Genomic DNA, 12935 nt, shown 5'->3' with positions numbered 1-12935 from the left:
CCCACGGCCGGCCACTGGGCTTCCTCTCCTCACCATATTTGGTGGGGAATGGAAGATCCAACCAGATGTTTCAGATTTATACATCCATTGAAACATCTGGCTCCTTGTTCTGTCTGTGTTGCTATTGAGGGCCACCATTTTAAAGTAGTTAGCTGGGTGGGGATTCCAATTGGTTGGGAGGCATCAGCCAATGATCAGAGCATTGTCTTCTGTAAGTAAGCATTTCACTGTAAGGTCTCCCTAGTGGTCTAGTGGTCACAATAAATACATGACACAAGGCCTGGTTCAATACATCCTCAATGGAGCTGCCCATGCTGTCACGCATGCCATAATGGCACAGATAAGTTGAGACCTCTTTCCTTCTCTACGACTCCAACGTGCTGAGGCCTTGGCATACATATGCCCTTCTTAGCTGGGGGAGGGAAAGACACAGAAGGGGGAAAAGTGAGAGACAAAGAGAGGAGAGAGAAACATGTCGATGCTCTGGTACACACGTTGTCCCTTAGTTCTCGAGGCAGAGACGGGCAGAGACGCTGATACCTGGAGGGAGAGACGGGGCAGAGGGGCTGATACCTGGAGGGAGAGATGGGGCAGAGGGGCTGATACCTGGAGGGAGAGACGGGGCAGAGGGGCTGATACCTAGAGGGAGAGACGGGGCAGAGGGGTGGATACCTGGAGGGAGAGATGGGGCAGAGGGGCTGATACCTGGAGGGAGAGACAGGGCAGAGGGGTTGATACCTGGAGGGAGAGACGGGGCAGAGGGGCTGATACCTGGAGGGGGAGACGGGGCAGAGGGGCTGATACCTGGAGGTTAATGTTAAAGATATTTCACAGCAGTTTAGATGGTATAATGATTCTCTACACCGAGTTCATGCTTTGTCAACTTAAATTAGGTGAACTCTTCAAATTTTAGCAAACAGGAAACGGCAGAGCAATTTCTGCATTTTCCAACCTTGAACAATTAAATGTCAACTTCAATGTCTTATGGACGTCCCAAGGATCCCAGATAGTACGGACCGTAGTTGCAGCATGGTCAGTAATCAGGAATAACTGATGGACTTATTTTGTGTACTATATTCTCATTATTCTAGGAATTTGATTATGTTCTTATTTTAAACTTTAAAACTGAGACTTCACTACCATCTCAGGACTCCCGGCATAACCTTGTCCCCGGGCTAAATGAGCACAGCACCAGCTTGTGATATTCCTCCATGTGACCAGTTTGGAGAGGAAGTGTTTGCTGTGTGAGGTTCCTCCAGGTGACCAGTTTGGAGAGGAAGTGTTTGCTGTGTGAGGTTCCTCCAGGTGACCAGCTTGGGGAGGAAGTGTTGGCTGTGTGAGGTTCCTCCAGGTGACCAGCTTGGAATGGAAGTGTTGGCTGTGAGGTTCCTCCAGGTGACCAGCTTGGGGAGGAAGTGTTTGCTGTGTGAGCTTCCTCCAGGTGACCAGCTTGGGGAGGAAGTGTTGGCTGTGTGAGGTTCCTCCAGGTGACCAGCTTGGAGAGGAAGTGTTGGCTGTGAGGTTCCTCCAGGTGACCAGCTTGGGGAGGAAGTGTTTGCTGTGTGAGCTTCCTCCAGGTGACCAGCTTGGGGAGGAAGTGTTGGCTGTGTGAGGTTCCTCCAGGTGACCAGCTTGGAGAGGAAGTGTTTGCTGTGTCAGGTTCCTCCAGGTGACCAGCTTGGGGAGGAAGTGTTGGCTGTGTCAGGTTCCTCCAGGTGACCAGCTTGGGGAGGAAGTGTTTACTGTGTGAGGTTCCTCCAGGTGACCAGCTTGGAGAGGAAGTGTTGGCTGTGTGAGGTTCCTCCAGGTGACCAGCTTGGGGAGGAAGTGTTGGCTGTGTGAGGTTCCTCCAGGTGACCAGCTTGGAGAGGAAGTGTTTGCTGTGTGAGGTTCCTCCAGGTGACCAGCTTGGGGAGGAAGTGTTGGCTGTGAGGTTCCTCCAGGTGACCAGCTTGGGGAGGAAGTGTTGGCTGTGAGGTTCCTCCAGGTGACCAGCTTGGAGAGGAAGTGTTTACTGTGTGAGGTTCCTCCAGGTGACCAGCTTGGAGAGGAAGTGTTTGCTGTGTGAGGTTCCTCCAGGTGACCAGCTTGGGGAGGAAGTGTTGGCTGTGTGAGGTTCTTCCAGGTGACCAGCTTGGGGAGGAAGTGTTTGCTGTGTCAGGTTCCTCCAAGTATGACTGTGTCATGTTATCAGAGAGTGATGGTGGTAGAAGTGGAGCTCCAACAGCAGCTGACTATTATCGTCTAGGAAGTCCAGACTTATTTACAATGGCGGCTACCCCGGCCAAACCAGGACGACGCTGGGCCAATTGTGTGTCACCCTATAAGACTCCCAATCACGGCCGCATGTGATAGAGCCTGGAATCAAACCAGGGATTGTAGTGACGCCTCTTGCACTGAGTTGGCAGTCGAGTGGACCGCCGCGTTGGCAGTCGAGTGGACCGCCACGTTGGCAGTCGAGTGGACCGCCGCGTTGGCAGTCGAGTGGACCGCCGCGGTGGCAGTCGAGTGGACCGCCACGTTGGTAGTTGAATGGTAGTCCTCTGTCGGAGTCCTTGACACCTCCGTTAATCTGTCGGTGCCCTTGACACCTCCATAGCAGAACCAAATTAGCTGGAGGGGTTTTTCCCAATAGAACACAGGAGGGGTTTTCCCCAATAGAACACAGGGGGTTCCCCCAATAGAACACAGGGGTTTTCCCCAATAGAACACAGGGGGGTTCCCCAATAGAACACAGGAGGGGTTCCCCAATAGAACACAGGGGGTTTTCCCCAATAGAACACAGGGGGTTTTCCCCAATAGAACATAGGGGGTTTTCCCCAATAGAGCATAATAATGTTTACATGGACACATCTGAAAACAGGCTACCTGATGGCACTCTGAGAAACGCAGATAATCGCCAATCAAAATAAACATTTTACCCAGCAAGCATGTTATTTTTGGCAAGTATATTTATTCTGAGTTCAGACATACTACGTAAAGGTACAGTATGTGAAAACTACTTCTACTAAACTACATTCAGTTGTTCCGAACTCACTTCACTTGCGCTAAAGAGGGAGGCTAGCTTGGCTGATGCTAGCACAGATCAAGTACACAGCTGGAATGCCGATTAAGGTCTTCACATGTCCATTTGAAAAATGACCATGTGTTTTAATTGGCGTATGCTTACTTCAAATTTTGACCTGACACGGATTAAGATATTGTCACGTTCTGTCCTTTATTCCTTTGTTTTGTCTTTATTTAGTATGGTCAGGGTGTGAGTTGGGTGGGCAGTCTATGTTTGTTTTTCTATGTTTTGGGGTATTTCTATGTTTCGGCCTAGTATGGTTCTCAATCAGAGGCAGGTGTCATTAGTTGTCTCTGATTGAGAATCATACTTAGGTAGCCTGGGTTTCACTGTGTGTTTGTGGGTGATTGTTCCTGTCTCTGTGTTTTGCACCAGATAGGACTGTTTTAGATTTTCTCACGTTTGTTGTTTTGTTAGTTTATTCATGTACAGTTTCTTTATTAAAGTACAATGAAACAACCACACTGCATTTTGGTCCGCCTCTACTTCACCCCAAGAGAACCGTTACAGGCTAGCTTGGCTGATGCTAGCACAGATCAAGTACACAGCTGGAATGCCGATTAAGGTCTTTACATGTCCATTTGAAACATTACTCAGAAAACCATGTGTTTTAATTGGCGTATGCTTACTTCAAATTTTGACCTGACGCCGATTAAGATATTGTCACGTTCTGTCCTTTATTCCTTTGTTTTGTCTTTATTTAGTATGGTCAGGGTGTGAGTTGGGGTGGGCAGTCTATGTTAGTTTTTCTATATTTTTCTATTTCTGTGTTTGGCCTGATATGGTTCTCAATCAGAGGCAGCTTGTCTATCGTTGTCCCTGATTGAGAACCATATTTAGGTAGCCTGTTTTCCTTTGTGATTTGTGGGTGGTTGTTTTCAGTCTTTGTGTGTCTGCACCAGATAGAACTGTTTCGGTTGTTACTTTGTTGTTTTTGTATTTTTGAAGTGTTCAGTTTCTCTTTTAAAAAGATGAACACTAACCACGCCGCGCTTTGGTCCTCTCCACCGCAGGCACCATGTTATGCGGTGGAGCGCACGGTGTCCCCAGTGCTTGTGTATAGCCCGGTGCAGTACATTCCAGCTCCTCGTATCAGCCGGGCTAGAGTGGGCATCGAGCCAGGTGCCATGAAGCCGGCTCTACGCATCTCGTCTCCAGTGCGTCTCCTTTTTATTTATTTTTTATTTATTTCACCTTTATTTAACCAGGTAGGCTAGTTGAGAACACCTTTATTTAACCAGGTAGGCTAGTTGAGAACAAGTTCTCATTTACAACTGCGACCTGGCCAAGATAAAGCATAGCAGTGTGAACAGACAACAACACAGAGTTACACATGCAGTGAACAATTAACAAGTCAATAACACAGTAGAAAAAAAGAGAGTCTATATACATTGTGTGCAAAAGCCATGAGGAGGTAGGCGAATAATTACAATTTTGCAGATTAACACTGGAGTGATACATGATCAGATGGTCATGTACAGGGATATTGGTGTGCAAAAGAGCAGAAAAGTAAATAACTATAAACAGTATGGGGAAGAGGTAGGTACAATTGGGTGGGCTATTTACCGATAGACTGTGTACAACTGCAGCGATCGGTTAGCTGCTCAGATAGCAGATGTTTGAAGTTGGTGATGGAGATAAGTCTCCAACTTCAGCGATTTTTGCAATTCGTTCCAGTCACAGGCAGCAGAGAACTGGAACGAAAGGCGGCCAAATGAGGTGTTGGCTTTAGGGATGATCAGTGAGATAAACCTGCTGGAGCGCGTGCTACGGGTGGGTGTTGCCATCGTGACCAGTGAACTGAGATAAGGCAGAGCTTTACCTAGCATGGACTTGTAGATGACCTGGAGCCAGTGGGTCTGGCGACGAATATGTAGCGAGGGCCAGCCGACTAGAGCATACAGGTCGCAGTGGTGGGTGGTATAAGGTGCTTTAGTAACAAAACGGATGGCACTGATGGCACTGTGATAAACTGCATCCTTGGGCCGGCGTACATGGCACCAGCCTTATGCCAGCACAGCCCAGTGCGGGCTATTCCACCTCGCAGCACTGGCCTGGCTACGGGGAGCATTCAACCAGGTAAGGTTGGGCAGGCTCGGTGCTCAAGAGCTCCAGTGCGCCTGCACGGTCCGGTCTATCCGGTGCCACCCCCCCGCACCAGGCTGTCTCTCCGTCTTCTCACTACAGGTGCTCCCGCCTGTCCAGCGCCGCCAGAGCCTTCCTCCTGCTCAGTGCCGTCAGAGTCTCCCGTCTGTCCTGAGCCGCCAGAGCCTCCCGTCTGTCCTGAGCCGCCAGAGCCTCCCGTTTGTCCAGAGCCGCCAGAGCCTCCCGTCTGTCCTGAGCCGCCAGAGCCTCCCGTTAGTCCTGAGCCGCCAGAGCTTCCCGTCTGTCCTGAGCCGCCAGAGCCTCCCGTCTGTCCTGAGCCGCCAGAGCCGCCAGTCTGTCCTGAGCTGCCAGAGCCGCCAGTCTGTCCTGAGCTGCCAGAGCCGCCAGTCTGTCCTGAGCCGCCAGAGCCGCCAGTCTGTCCTGAGCCGCCAGCCAGCCAGGAGCCGCCTGAGCCGTCAGCCGGCCAGGAGCCGCCAGAGCCGTCAGCCAGCCAGGAGCTGCCAGAGCCGTCAGTCAGCCAGGAGCTGCCAGAGCCGTCAGCCAGCCAGGAGCTGCCAGAGCCGTCAGCCAGCCAGGAGCTGCCAGAGCCGTCAGCCAGCCAGGAGCTGCCAGAATCGCCCTTCACTCCGGCGCCGCCATTAATCTGTCGGTGCCCTTGACACCTCCGTAAATCTGTCGGTGCCCTTGACACCTCCATAAATCTGTCGGTGCCCTTGACACCACCATTGCTGTCAATTTCAAGTCAAACATGACAATGAGTTACAAGGAGTTGGTATGATAGCACAGGCAGACTGGCACCCTGGAAACCACTGACTGTGGTCTACTAGTGTTAAATACAAGATAATTATTTCAGTACATTACCTACTAGTCTAATACAGGACATTGGTCCCTGTTGAAATAATCTGCTGCCTTTTTCAGTTCTACAACTGTACTAACACACCAAACCTAATCAAACTGGTTAAATGTTTGACTGTGTAGGAAATAAAAGGACTGTGAGTATAACTCTTGGTGCGTAATATCAACAACCATCTAGTACGAGAGAGAGAAAATCAGGTAGAGAACAACCATCTAGTGCGAGAGAGAGAGAAAATAAGGGAGAGAACAACCATCTAGTACGAGAGAGAGAGAAAATCAGGGAGAGAGGCAGATGGAAGGCAAATAGAGTTATTGAGAGAATTAAAGAGAGAGAGAGAGGGCCAGAGGGAGAGAGAGAGGGCCAGAGGGAGAGAGAGAGAGGGCCAGAGGGAGAGAGAGAGAGAGAGAGGGCCAGAGAGAGAGAGAGAGAGAGAGGGCCAGAGGGAGAGAGAGAGAGAGAGAGAGAGAGAGAGGGCCAGAGGGAGAGAGAGAGAGGGCCAGAGGGAGAGAGAGAGAGAGAGAGAGGGCCAGAGGGAGAGAGAGAGAGAGGGCCAGAGGGAGAGAGAGAGAGAGGGCCAGAGGGAGAGAGAGGGCCAGGGAGAGGAAGACAAAGAGAGGTGTGGTGGTGAACCAACCCGGGATGACATTGTAGTTAGTCTGTCTCTCGTCAACACTCTTGTATGACTCAATGAAAATAGACGCTCCATCGTCTCCTCCGGCGTTGGCTGGAAGGCTCCCCAGCCTCGTCAGACCCAGAGGGGTTTGAGATCGCTGGTTGTCCCTGTTCCCCCTGGCTCTCCCCTGCCCAGGCCCTCCTGCCTTCCTCCTCTTCCCCCATTCTAGCTCTCCTCGCTGGGGCTGGTTGAACTCCGGGCCCCCTGGTTCCCATGGCCCTCTCCTCCTCCTCCTCCCCTGGCCAGTCAGCACTCTCTGGTCCTGGGCCCCAGCTTCAGCTCCAGACACCTCCAAATACAGGGAGACCAGGAGCAATAGAGAGAAGAGAACCCAGCGCTCCATAGAGGCTCAGGAGAAAGTCAGGCTAGTCTGTAGAGTAGAGAGAGAGAGAGTAGAGTATTACTTTATTAAGCCCGACTTGGGAAATTGTTTTATCCCAGCATGCATTGTCAATGAATTACAATGACAAGACATGATTTTAAAAAAATATTTAAAAAATATTATGAAGACACAAAGGCACCATGGTATCCCTAAAGAATAGTCTGATTCCAGTGTTTTTTTTCTATCCTACTCTGGGGAAAACAGGCAACAACATCTTCCAATAGGAAGACCTCATAAAACAGTTCATCAATTACAGCTTCATGGCTGTGGGTAACACATCGGATCGAGGGGTTTAGATGCCGGTAAAGCTGATATAGAGAGCTGTGGGAGACTGCGTAACAAATGGCGTAACAAATGGCACCCTATTCCCTATTCCCCCCATAGGGCTCTGGTCAAAAGTAGTGCACTACATAGGGAATAATTTTCAATTTTTCCAAATTGTGCAGTTTCCACATGCTATACCGCCATAATAACAAGCCTCTGGTCTCTAGTCCCAGTCAGACAGACAGTAGAATACGAAGACAACTACAAATACCTAGGTGTCTGGTTATACTGTAAACTCTCCTTCCAGACTCACATCAAGCATCTCCAATCCAAAATTAAATCTAGAAATCGGCTTCCTATTTCTCAACAAAGCATCCTTCACTCATGCTGCCACACACACCCTCGTAAAACTGACTATCCTACCGATCCTCGACTTCGGCGATGTCATTTACAAAATAGTCTCCAGATTTATCTTGGCCAGGTCGCAGCTGTAAATGAAAACTTGTTCTGAACTGGCCTACTCAACAAACTGGATGCAGTCTGTCACAGTGCCAACCGTTTCATCACCAAAGCCCAATATACTACCCACCCCTGCGACCTGCATGCTCTCGTGGGCTGGCCCTCGCTTCATATTCATTGCCAAATCCACTGGCTCCAGGTTATCTATAAGTCTTTTCTAGGTAAAGCCCTGCCTTGGCTCACTGGTCACCATAGCAGCACCCACCCGTAGCACACGCTCCATCAGGTATATTTCACTGGTCACCATAGCAACACCCACCCGTAGCACACGCTAAATCAGGTATATTTCACTGGTCATCCCCAAAGCCATCACCTCTTTGGCCGCCTTTACTTCCAGTTCTCTGCTGCAAATGACTGGAACGAATTGCAAAACTCACTGAAGCTGGAGACTTATATCTCCCTCAATAACTTTAAGCGTTAGCTGTCAGAGCAGCTTACCGATCACTGCACCTGTACATAGCCCATCTGTAAATAACCCATCCAACTACCTCATCCCCATATTATTATTTTTTTTCTCCTTTGTATCCTAGTATCTCTACTTGCACATTCATCTTCTGCACATCTATCACTCCAGTGTTAATGCTAAATTGAAATTATTTTGCCACTATGGCCTATTTATTGCCTTACCTCCCTAATCTCACTACATTTACACACTGTGTATAGACTTTTCTATTGTGTTATTGACTGTACGTGTGTTTATTCCATGTGTAACTCTGTGTTGTTTGTGTCTTACTGCGTTGCTTCATCTTGGCCAGGTCGCAGTTGTAAATGAGAACTTGTTCTCAACTGGCCTACCTGGTTAAATAAAGGGTTAGGGTTATATATATAAATACAGTGCCTTGCGAAAGTATTCGGCCCCCTTGAACTTTGCGACCTTTTGCCACATTTCAGGCTTCAAACATAAAGATATAAAACTGTATTTTTCAACAACAAGTGGGACACAATCATGAAGTGGAAGGACATTTATTGGATATTTCAAACTTTTTTAACAAATCAAAAACTGAAAAATTGGGCGTGCAAAATTATTCAGCCCCCTTAAGTTAATACTTTGTAGCGCCACCTTTTGCTGCGATTACAGCTGTAAGTCGCTTGGGGTATGTCTCTATCAGTTTTGCACATCGAGAGACTGACATTTTTTCCCATTCCTCCTTGCAAAACAGCTCGAGCTCAGTGAGGTTGGATGGAGAGCATTTGTGAACAGCAGTTTTCAGTTCTTTCCACAGATTCTCGATTGGATTCAGGTCTGGACTTTGACTTGGCCATTCTAACACCTGGATATGTTTATTTTTGAACCATTCCATTGTAGATTTTGCTTTATGTTTTGGATCATTGTCTTGTTGGAAGACAAATCTCCGTCCCAGTCTCAGGTCTTTTGCAGACTCCATCAGGTTTTCTTCCAGAATGGTCCTGTATTTGGCTCCATCCATCTTCCCATCAATTTTAACCATCTTCCCTGTCCCTGCTGAAGAAAAGCAGGCCCAAACCATGATGCTGCCACCACCATGTTTGACAGTGGGGATGGTGTGTTCAGCTGTGTTGCTTTTACGCCTAACATAACGTTTTGCATTGTTGCCAAAAAGTTCAATTTTGGTTTCATCTGACCAGAGCACCTTCTTCCACATGTTTGGTGGGTCTCCCAGGTGGCTTGTGGCAAACTTTAAACGACACTTTTTATGGATATCTTTAAGAAATGGCTTTCTTCTTGCCACTCTTCCATAAAGGCCAGATTTGTGCAATATACGACTGATTGTTGTCCTATGGACAGAGTCTCCCACCTCAGCTGTAGATCTCTGCAGTTCATCCAGAGTGATCATGGGCCTCTTGGCTGCATCTCTGATCAGTCTTCTCCTTGTATGAGCTGAAAGTTTAGAGGGACGGCCAGGTCTTGGTAGATTTGCAGTGGTCTGATACTCCTTCCATTTCAATATTATCGCTTGCACAGTGCTCCTTGGGATGTTTAAAGCTTGGGAAATCTTTTTGTATCCAAATCCGGCTTTAAACTTCTTCACAACAGTATGTCGGACCTGCCTGGTGTGTTCCTTGTTCTTCATGATGCTCTTTGCGCTTTTTATGGACCTCTGAGACTATCACAGTGCAGGTGCATTTATACGGAGACTTGATTACACACAGGTGGATTGTATTTATCATCATTAGTCATTTAGGTCAACATTGGATCATTCAGAGATCCTCACTGAACTTCTGGAGAGAGTTTGCTGCACTGAAAGTAAAGGGGCTGAATAATTTTGCACGCCAAATTTTTCAGTTTTTGATTTGTTAAAAAAGTTTGAAATATCCAATAAATGTCGTTCCACTTCATGATTGTGTCCCACTTGTTGTTGATTCTTCACAAAAAAATACAGTTTTATATCTTTATGTTTGAAGCCTGAAATGTGGCAAAAGGTCGCAAAGTTCAAGGGGGCCGAATACTTTCGCAAGGCACTGGTTAAATAAAGGTGAAATAAATTAAATAAAAATGAGGGAAAGCGTGTCATCAAAGCACGACGTATGTTTGTTGTTGTTGAATGCTGAAACCTGAACTAAAGACCTTTGAAAGCTGACAGTGTTTTCCTAGACTTTAATTTTATTTTGAATCCTGCAGCTCTGTTGGGCTAAATTGCTGTGAGCGCTGCTATGTGTCCCGGGATCTGGCCAGTTTCCGAATAGGGGGAGAGACGTGAAAGCCCAGCTAGCCTAGCTGACTCACCGGTCTCAAATGGAGGTCGCTATTGAACGTTTCCAGCGCTGCAGGAGCTGTGTTTACTTTGCTTTGTTCCGGGACGATGTGGACCGCGCTGACTTTCAATGTAGCAACTACTTGCTTGCACAGGACTATGTGAGCAAAGTGGCTAATCTTAGCAAGCAAGTAGCAATCCTACACAAGCTACTGGGAAACCCACGCCCGCATAGCCGGACGGCGCTCTGGTCTGGTGGAAGTTTGGCGGTGCTCAGCAGGGTTCCTTCCCCGAAGGAGTCTCTCCCTTCCCTAGACAACAGCTGTTAATACAGATCTACATCCATCCCGTCACCTAGACAACAGCTGTTGATACAGATCTACATCCATCCTGTCACCTAGACAACAGCTGTTAATACAGATCTACATCCATCCCGTCACCTAGACAACAGCTGTTGATACAGATCTACATCCATCCTGTCACCTACACAACAGCTGTTAATACAGATCTACATCCATCCTGTCACCTAGACAACAGCTGTTAATACAGATCTACATCCATCCCGTCACCTAGACAACAGCTGTTGATACAGATCTACATCCATCCTGTCACCTAGACAACAGCTATTAATACAGATCTACAATTATTCTGCATCTGAAAATAACTTCTAGAGAAAACAAAGACCTGTATTCCTTGAACAAGCAGAATGGTTTCACTGTTTGACGTACTTGTTTGATTTCGTCAGCTCCTGCCTCAATGAAGCAGTGGTCTCTGCCAAAAAGCAGTGTGTTGAGCTTTAGCGCTGAGGCAGAGGAGAATCAGTCCTGTTGAGGATTGGGTTTTATTTACTCCAAACTAGTTTATGTTGTAAACAGATCCTGGGATATCTCAACTGTTTCCCCAACCTTCCCAGGAGACCATCCTTCAACAGAATGCCAGTACTGTTAACTCAGTGTTTAGTCATAAATAGTCCCTGGAATATAAGGATTAAAACCCCTTCTTTGTCCAAAATGCCACCGTGTTCCCTATATAGTGTACTACTTTTGAAGGGAATAAAGTGCCCTTTGGGACACAAACCCTCCCTCCATCCACTCAGAGGGGAGAAGAGAGGAGGGGAAAGAGAGGGAGAAGAGAGGAAAACATTGTGATTAACGTGACCCTCTGGATGACTAGGCTCACATGGAGGAAGGAACTCGAAACAAACAGGGGAGGGAGGGAGGGAGGGAGGGAGGGATACAGAGCTGACTGAAATAAAAACGAACCTAGAGGAGAGGATGAGACACTGAAAGAGGCCATTTTTAGACTGTAATAATGAAACCCACGATAGTTTGCCTCTGGAACAGTCTTTTTCAAGGCTGTAACAACTATTTTAACTTTAAAAAAAATATTTACTTGTTTAAGTCTTACGAGATAGTTGGATATGATGTAATGCTGAAAGGATTTGTTGCCAACATCAGAAGGAGAAAGACTTGAAGTTCTTCGATTAACCAGCAAGAAACAGGAAGTGACTTTTAAAAGCTGTTTATAACTAACATTGCAGTAAACTAAAAGTTGATGCTCATCGCTTACATGAAAACAGAAAACATGCTCCAGACAGGACAAGGATCAATACAAGCCTCACAATGCAGAACACACCCCTCACTGCAGCCTTATCAACACTCCAACACAGTAAACTTAATGACCAGCGATGGCCAGAAAGCTAAATAAAAGTGAGACAACCCAGTATACTTTACCGGAGGTTCGCAGGCAGGCTGTCTGTACGGTGCAAGGCCAAGTAATTTCTTCCCTCTCCCAAGACAGATGTAGGACAGTGTGCTCTACTCTGCCAAGCAGATGCAAGTTTTAAAACAGACGGAGAGACAGAGAGTGAGAGGAGCCTGCTCTGCTACGCTACGCTCATAGAAGTCTGGGGACGCCAAGGCTAGCCTAGCCGCAGTCAGAGTCTGAAAGCTAAACACAGGGAGAGGTTACTTACTAAACTAGACAGTGTGCTCTACTCTGCCAAGCAGATACAAGTTTTTAAAACAGACGGAGAGACAGAGAGGAGCCTGCTCTGCTACGCAGGTTACAAGACAGTGTAATGGGTTTAGCGAGAGAGAGGTTACTTACTAAACTAGACAGTGTAATGGGTTTAGAGAGAGAGAGGTTACTTACTAAACTAGACAGTGTAATGGGTTTAGAGAGAGAGAGGTTACTTACTAAACTAGACAGTGTAATGGGTTAGAGAGAGAGGTTACAAGACAGTGTAATGGGTTAGAGAGAGAGAGGTTACTTACTAAACTAGACAGTGTAATGGGTTAGAGAGAGAGGTTACTTACTAAACTAGACAGTGTAATGTGTTAGAGAGAGAGGTTACTTACTAAACTAGACAGTGTAATGGGTTAGAGAGAGAGAGG

The 12935-nt window shown here is 47.3% G+C and overlaps 1 protein-coding gene across 1 annotated transcript in view; it reads right to left on the bottom strand.

The window, feature by feature from the left end:
• Window positions 1-12574, bottom strand: part of LOC110511384 (extracellular matrix protein 2) — a 31758-nt gene extending 19184 nt beyond the window's left edge. The window contains exons 1-2 of the mRNA XM_036950973.1: window positions 12273-12574; window positions 6664-7072 (exon numbers count right to left, since the gene is read on the bottom strand). Coding sequence (XP_036806868.1) covers window positions 6664-7045 — 382 coding nt within the window. The 5' untranslated portion in view covers window positions 7046-7072; window positions 12273-12574. The remainder of the gene's footprint in view (window positions 1-6663; window positions 7073-12272) is intronic.
• Between the last annotated feature and the right edge of the window lie 361 nt (window positions 12575-12935).

The sequence above is a fragment of the Oncorhynchus mykiss genome, chromosome 17, assembly GCF_013265735.2.
Source record: "Oncorhynchus mykiss isolate Arlee chromosome 17, USDA_OmykA_1.1, whole genome shotgun sequence".
In the NCBI taxonomy this organism is placed as follows: Eukaryota; Metazoa; Chordata; class Actinopteri; order Salmoniformes; family Salmonidae; genus Oncorhynchus; species Oncorhynchus mykiss.
This window is presented reverse-complemented; position numbering and strand designations above follow the sequence as displayed.